General features: G+C 47.0%; 1 protein-coding gene across 1 annotated transcript; it reads left to right on the forward strand.

Annotated features, from left to right (window-relative positions):
• The first annotated feature begins 3,444 nt into the window (after positions 1-3,444).
• POLE3 (DNA polymerase epsilon 3, accessory subunit) lies at positions 3,445-7,819 on the forward strand. Its single transcript, XM_069771064.1, has 5 exons — positions 3,445-3,524; positions 3,612-3,688; positions 4,447-4,532; positions 5,288-5,406; positions 5,902-7,819. The coding sequence occupies exons 2-5, from the start codon at positions 3,623-3,625 to the stop codon at positions 6,060-6,062; spliced, it is 432 nt and encodes a 143-aa protein (XP_069627165.1). The 5' UTR covers positions 3,445-3,524; positions 3,612-3,622; the 3' UTR covers positions 6,063-7,819.
• The last annotated feature ends 22 nt before the right edge of the window (positions 7,820-7,841 follow it).

A 7,841-nucleotide genomic window follows, 5' to 3' on the forward strand; every position in this document is an offset into this window, starting at 1 on the left:
CCATACGAATGGACTTTGTCAAGATGGGAAGATTCCGCAATTATCCAAAAGAAAATTACTGCAGGGTCCCCCAGTTTTACCGCCTCACTTTGTACTCTGGCTCCCATAAGTCCATGTTTGGACCTAAAACCCTTTTATTTTTGTCCTAGTTCTAATCCAGGGAAGGGGTATTGCAGTACGCCTAACCAATATTACTGTGCTTACTGGGACTGTGTTACTATTGCAAACGCTTGGACTCCCCCCACAAAGGACAAATTTTTGAAAGTAGAATGGAGACCGCACACCTGTAAACCACCTAAGTACGACTTGAGTGGAGGATCAGTTGGTTATAGTGATTGTAGACATTTAGTCCTAAGTGTCATGTCACCAGAGGACCCCGGGTGGGTACTGGGAAAAACTTGGGGAGTCAGATATTGGGAGCCTAACACAGACAGAGGAGGACTAATTCTTATTCAAAAGAGAGAAATCCTAAATTCTCAGGCCATAGGTCCAAATAAAATCATAAAAGAAGCCGAATCAAGCCCAGAGAAGGAACCTGATACAACTATATCCAGCCTATCCCCTTGGACTTCAGAACCCACCCGAGGTAGCCATGTTGACCCATTATGGAAGTTAGTCCAAGCTGCTTATCAAGCCCTCAACCATACGAACCCTAATGCTACTGTTGCTTGTTGGTTATGCTATGACACTAAGCCTCCTTTTTATGAAGCCATAGGAATGAACGCCCCTTATAACCTCATGAACCAGGCCAATCCCCTACAGTGCCGGTGGGAAGAAAGAAGAATTGGCATTACTTTAAAACAAGTGAGGGGGAAAGGAATATGTTTAGGGAGAGTCCCCCATGCAAAAAAGGGGCTTTGTAGCTCATGGATAAAGAAGGTAAGCAAAACGACAGATAATAAGTGGGTCATACCAGGTGAAGGGGGATGGTGGATTTGCTCCAAAACAGGCCTCACTCCATGTCTGTCCCTAAACGTTTTTAACAAGAAAAAAGAATACTGTATCCAAGTTACAGTTATCCCAAGGATACTATACCATCAGGAAAGTAATCTGTATACCTATTGGGAAGATAGAGAACATAGAATCAGGAAGAGGGAACCCATAACAGCAATTACTATAGCCACTCTTATTGGCTTAGGGGTAACCGGGGCGGCAACAGGGATAACTTCCATTATACAACAAAATCAAGGGTTAACTTCTTTAAGGGCAGCAGTGGATGAGGACCTGGAACGAATTGAAAAGTCAATTTCGTATTTAGAAAAATCCCTTACCTCCTTGTCCAAAGTAGTTTTACAAAATAGAAGGGGGTTAGATTTATTATTTTTACAGCAAGGAGGGTTGTGCGCCGCTCTGGGAGAAGAATGCTGTTTTTACGCAGACCACACTGGGGTAGTTCGGGACTCCCTGGCCAAAGTGCGAGAAGGAATTGCCCAAAGGAAGCGAGAAAGAGAAGCCCAGCAAGGATGGTTTGAATCATGGTTTAACCAATCACCCTGGATGACCACCCTAATTTCAACCTTGATGGGACCCCTAATAATATTACTGCTAACCTTAACTTTTGGTCCATGTATTTTAAATAAAGTTATAGGCCTTGTTCAAAACAGGATAGAATCAATCCGGTTAATGGTATTGAGGCAACAATATAATAACTTAGATGAAGTAAAAGAAATTGAATCAGAATCAGAAATGACTCCAATTAAAAGGACACTTATTAGATTGGAAACACGAATTAATGCTGGTACCAAAAAGGAAAACGGGGGACTGTAATCGACAGGGAACCAAATTGTTCCCTGACATTGTGTAATTCGTGTTGAATTAAAAGACAATAGGGCTTACATACCAATCGGGAAGGGGGAAGAGACATATTGAGATTTAGCAGATGCCTTGTGTAAATAACAAGGCTTGCTTAAATGGTGCGTAAAAGTCACGGGAAAAGGGCAATGGCTATAACTTACTAGCTAAGGAGGGAAAAGAACAACAGCTATAACTTACTAGATAAGGAGGGAAAAGACAACGGCTACAATTTACCAGATAAAGGGATTAACTCTGCCAGGACTGCACTTCTCCACATCAAAAGACATTCTACATCAAAAGACACTCGCCCTTGAGAAGATGGACCGAATATGCCTAGTAACAAACCTGCACGAGTGAAGAAAGAAGAAGCAGGACAAGGTGGAGACTTACAAAAAAGGGGTGCATGAACTGTATATAAGAAATGTAACTATAACATAAAGTTGCGAGCCGTTGGTAGAGCGTGGACTCCCCGGCCGCCCAGCGCTGCTTGCTTGCTATTCTCAATAAATATATTGTTATATAAAAAATTGGCTTTGTCAGTATATAACAAAAAGTAATGCAACACCCGCTGCAGCATCTCACCTCCGAGAGCCATAAAGTGACCATAGTGTTATCAACAGAATACATTAAAAGGAGCTAAAAATGAGACTCGAGAGACACGATTTGTACACACAGTGATGGTTTTTATTAATCCAGTCACTATAACTGGAAAAGTCATCAAGCTCTCACACACACAAGCCTTTCTTCAGGTCTGACCTTTGTGTACTCAAAATATAGTATATATTTTGGTATACTAGCCCCAGCATACTATTACGTCTAATACAAACACCTTTACCTATAAACTTGTCTCACAAATGTCTGTAAACTATCCCCATTACAATAATATTGCCCTTGCTACTGGAAAATATATGCTTTCTATGGAAAAAAACTGTATTGTCAACCACTATTCTCAATTTCAAGTATCACCCCCAACACAGTACCAGATTAATCTACTCCCTCCTCGCACTCTGAGCTTACTTAAATTCCCTTGTCAGGTTATCAATAGGGATAAAGTCTCATGACATATACAGAAGTTTGGGCCAGGCATGGGGCATGGGTCTGTGGGGCAGAAGGCACAAACACACGCTCACACAGCACTGTGGGGAGAGGCCAAAAAACATGGCAGGGGGCAAAGTACCTGCCCCCACGGGCACCAACCCTCTGCCCTCAGGGCTCCCATCAGCTGGCTCCCCCCAGGCTCTCACCCTCTGCCCTTGCTCCTACTCCCAGCCCCTGCACCCCCTCAGGCTCCCCGTGACCCCCCGGTATACCACTGCCTACACCTGCCCCCACCCCAACACACGCTGCAGGCTCCCATTCCCAGCCACTACACACGCACCCCCCGGTTCCCACTAACTGTCCCCGCCCTCCCACCAACAGCCCAGGGTTCTTCTCACGGACACCCACCACCCCCGCGCTCCCCCTCACGGACACCCACCGCCCCCGCTCCCCCTCACGGACCCCCACCGCCCCCCGCTCCCCCTCACGGACCCCCACCGCCCCCCGCTCCCCCTCACGGACCCCCACCGCCCCCGCTCCCCCTCACGGCCCCTCCCGCCCCGCCGCCCGTCCCGTCACTAGGCAACGGCGGCCGCGGTGGCGGGCGGGAAGGGCCGCGCTGCACGCCGGGACGGGTCGGAGGGGAGGGGGCAGCGGCTGAGCGCGCGCTTCGGCGTGGCCGCCCCGGGCGAGGTACGGGCGGGCCGGGCTGCCCACACGCACCGCCCCCCTCCCCCCCTATCGCCGCCCGCGCCCGGTGACGCCCCGTTTGCCTTGCTGGAGGCCCAGGATGGCGGAGAGACCGGAGGACTTGAACCTGCCCAACGCCGTCATCACCCGCATCATCAAGGAGGCGGTGGGTGCCGGTCCCGGGGGAGGGGGGCCTCCCGCCGCGGCGGGGGGCGGGAGGGCGAGCCGGCTTTCCCCGGGCAGCCCCCGCAGAGGGTTCGTGGCTCCGCGGTTTTGCTGCCCGAAACGTGCCCGGGCCCCGGGAGGAGCCGCCCTGGGGAGCGCGGCGCAGCCGGCCGCTGCCCGCGCTGTGTCCCCGAGGGCTCCTGCGGGGAGATGGGCTCTCGGTGAGGGCCCCGGGCCCGAGGGAGGGTCCGGGCCCCAAAACCCCCCAGTCACGACCGCGTAATGTCCGAAAGTAGAAGTTCAAAGGCAGGGGAGCTCTCGCAGCGGGACTCGGCGAACCAAATGACGTCAGAGCAGAAGCGATTCGCTGTCTGTATGAAAATCTAGAATAATTCCCAGTCGTTGACTTAATGATATGTTTGGTCTTGAGCTGTGAGACGTTGCTGAATGGATCTGGATACGGCAGAGTGACTGGTCTGTGTCAGGAGGTTGGTAGTCATCGGGTGAATGGCCCCAGAGAGCGTGGCCGGACCCGCCGCTGATGCAGAAGGTATTTTGCTTCTGTGTAGCTTGTTGCATTTAAGAGAAGGCAGCCAAATTGCAGTTGGCTTTCAGCTGACATCAAAGTTTCTGTGATAGCATCTGAGATCAACCTTTAGTGTCCAGCTGTGCTGAGCTCTCTGAATGCCTTAACAGAACTGACACGTAAGTTTAAGTCATTTATAGAAGCTGCTGATAAAACTTGCATTTTTTTTTCAGCTTCCTGATGGAGTAAATATTTCCAAAGAAGCTCGGAGTGCAATATCTCGAGCGGCAAGTGTGTTTGTGCTTTATGCAACATCATGGTAAGAATTTGTTACATTGGATAACCAGTGCAGTTGATTTATAATTCACCTCTCTGCTGGCTGTCCTGGAGTATTTGTTTCGGTATTGTCTGTTTATATACATAAAATGATCTTTAGTGTAGCCCAGTCTGCCAGACTGCAGCCGTTGGGTTTGGACTGCCCTTAACACCTGTGGGGAAAGCAGCTTGGCTCTCTACACAGAGATGCTCTAACCCCACCAGGGACAAGAGGGGTCCCAAACTGCCATTAGCCTTAGAATATGGCTGCGTGGCTTTTCCTGGCAAAGGCAAGAGCCCTTTGTTCGCTTTCCAGGCTACTTACCACATAGCAGCATTAGGGCAAGTGTGAGCCAAACTAGTCAGCCTAGGAGCTGGCCACAGAGGACACAATAATGTCTTTGGGGTGGCTCAGAATATGCTGTGCAGGCAGTCACTTCTCTGGTGTTAAGTACTCGCATGGCTTTGTGGAATTGTCACCTTACAGCTAATGTTCAGACTTTCTCCTTCCCCCTGGTTGTAGAAAAGGTCCATGCAAGCAGAAAACTAATGTTGTGGGAAAGCAGTGCAACTAGATGAAAGCACAAACAGCCAATGTAAACAAGAAGGTATCTTAAACTATTAGTAAGTGATTTAAAAAAAACCCAAATGTTTAGGAGATGGCTTTTTTTTTTTTTGAAGTTGCTTGTGACTTTAATAAACAAGACTAAATTGATACCAGTACCAATTACCTCTGTTTTCCTTCTTGTTTTTGACTAGTGCAAATAACTTTGCCATGAAGGGGAAGAGGAAAACGCTGAATGCCAGCGATGTTCTCTCTGCCATGGAGGAAATGGAATTTCAGCGATTTGTAGCCCCTTTGAAAGAATCACTGGAAGGTATCGTCCTCAGTTCATGTCGAGGGAGTCTAATTACCACCAAGTCCTGTTTTCCTCGAACACTGGACAAGCAACACTTACTTGCCTGTCTTGTTTCTCTTCTCTTTGCCCAGCATCCTACACTGCAGTTTGCCTGGGGAATAAATAATGTGCACCTTAACAGGACTGGGATAACATTATTTCACAACTGATGAGGATTGGGAAAGTCTCATCTGCTATGACTCCCCTATTATGTTTATCTAAGGAAAGTCTTAGGTGCTGCCTGTAAATGTGAACTCCTGCGTCCTTTTCAGCATTTTTCTGCTGAAACTTAACCTGATTTCCTATGGAGCTGGTCAGCACAGCTCAAATAATAGGGTGAGTTGCTGCTATGAGTTCACTGCTCCCCTTGTAAGCCTGGAGAGCAAGTGGATGTTGGACTTCAGCTCCTGTGCAGTTCATGCCATGGAAACACTGGCTTGCAATTTTTCAGTGTTCTCTCTTTTTCTTTTTTAGTTTACAGGCGTGAACAGAAAGGAAAGAAAGAAGCAAGGAAGGATAAAGACAAGAAGGCAGACTCAGAGGAGCAAGATAAGAGCCGAGAGGAAGAGAATGATGACGATGATGAAAGGATGGAGGAAGAAGAGCAAAATGATGAGGAAGAGGTGGACAACTGAGCTTGCTGACGAGATGTGTGCAGGGGCTGGGTTTTGTTCAGAGGGATATAAATGCTGTAAATCAACCTTGCTGTGTCCCCTCTTGTTTCCAGTAGAGCTTTGTACTGTTCCTCTGCAGCCCGTCCCTTTTTGGCTTTAACTTGTACATAAAGGACTTCTGCAAAAGCTTTTCTCATGGAAGGACTACTCCCTGTGCACAGGGAGCTTTGCACCCTCCCCAGGTCCTGAACAGACAGTAATGGGACTGGGCTTTTTATGCTGAGTTGGCTCTGAAACAGAGGAGAAAAGAAATGTCAGATGGTCAGTAGAGCAGCTGGCCAGAACTTGAGAGACTGTTGAATAAGCTTGTTAAGTCAGGGGTGGAATCAAACAGATCATTAACCCTTTGGGGCTTAGAATCTACATGATGATGTCAGGAGGCTTGGAAGCTGAACATTGAAGCTTTTTATCCAAGTGACTTGTGTTTTTCCTTCATTTTCTTGCATTCTGGCTGTGCCTTCTCTTCCTGCTGTAACTGTGACAGTGATACTGTGTCTTTCAACCTTACGAGTCTTATGCAGCAATACAGTACAACTGTACAAGGACCAGTAGTCCATTCGGCTGACTCTTGCCCAAATCAACCTGAATCAAAAAAACTTCACAGCACTTACAGTGTAAACTAAATACCAAAAGTGCTTGTTTTGTGTCTTTAAAGCCCTGGGAGACCAAGAGGAATTTTATTAAAAATTGGAAGCAAAATGAACGGCTACAATGTGCATTGGGGATGAAAAAAGGTGGCTGTATCAAGTGGTATGTTTGTTGCAGGTCAGCAATGGGCACCGGTGGATCTGATGGTCTCACCTCCTTTCCCTCCTTTGCAGAGCTGCAGTTCCTGCAGACAGGTTGGTGACTGCAGCAAGTTTAAATGTGGTAGAACAGAGTGGTGGATCTTTTTGTTTTTTTTTTTCCTTTTCCCAACTGCAATGGACTAATGACATCCAAGATCCATCTTTAGCCTTCGACAGTCATTCCAGAGATGCGGCTAGCCTCCCAGTGTGATGGGCTCCAGGAAGGCAGTGAGGACGGGATGCTCCACCTAGGAGGGCCAGCCTCAGGCCTGTGGTTTTTGAAATAGGTCCTTCAAGAAAGATGGGTTGAAACAAGCTGTTTGTATTCCTAGTACCCATATAGGTTTGCTCTTTTATACTTGAATTCTTAGCTTTGATGCCTTTCTCTTCTCTGAGAAAGTATCTATTAGAATAAGCTCCTTTTTGGGAAAAATGCTTTTTTATTTGACCAATCTTTTTGAAGACTAAAAAACCTGATACTTGAACTTAACTGAGGTGAAGGAAACTGGAGGAAAGTTTTAGGTACATTGAAGTAAAACCTACAAGTTTTGCTGATGTGCAGTTTTAAAATAGCACTTGTGAGGAATAGTATGCCCTTTCACAAAAAAATTGATGCAGAGCTAGCTACCTACAAGAGCAACCCTGCCTTTATGCTTTCATGGCACAATGGCTTCTCACACACAGAAGCCCGGCTCCTGAAAAGACCTGAATCAACAAAGATTTTCTGCTCTTTAGTTTCTACTGGCATGCAGTCAGTAACAGATGAAAAGACTGAGTTGATGTCTTCCCAAGATCTCCAATAACAAAAAAGGCCTTCCTTCTAGCTCTTTTTCTTCTTTTCTTTTTTCTTTTTTCCTCTTCTAGTACGTATCTGGGTTGTATATTCTGGAAGGGAACAATATCTAAATAAAAGCCAGATTTTTTACAGAAGTGGAGTCTCTTATTTCTGTCA

The sequence above is a fragment of the Haliaeetus albicilla genome, chromosome 26 (assembly GCF_947461875.1).
Source record: "Haliaeetus albicilla chromosome 26, bHalAlb1.1, whole genome shotgun sequence".
NCBI classification, from domain to species: domain Eukaryota; kingdom Metazoa; phylum Chordata; class Aves; order Accipitriformes; family Accipitridae; genus Haliaeetus; species Haliaeetus albicilla.

Bases quoted from the DNA above. Each gene is read 5' to 3' on its own strand.
- POLE3 (XM_069771064.1), top strand. From the start codon at position 3,623: ATGGCGGAGAGACCGGAGGACTTGAACCTGCCCAACGCCGTCATCACC. The intron at 3,689-4,446 runs GTGGGTGCCGGT...TTTTTTTTTCAG, and splicing joins CCCGCATCATCAAGGAGGCG to CTTCCTGATGGAGTAAATAT. The intron at 5,407-5,901 runs GTATCGTCCTCA...TTTCTTTTTTAG, and splicing joins TTTGAAAGAATCACTGGAAG to TTTACAGGCGTGAACAGAAA.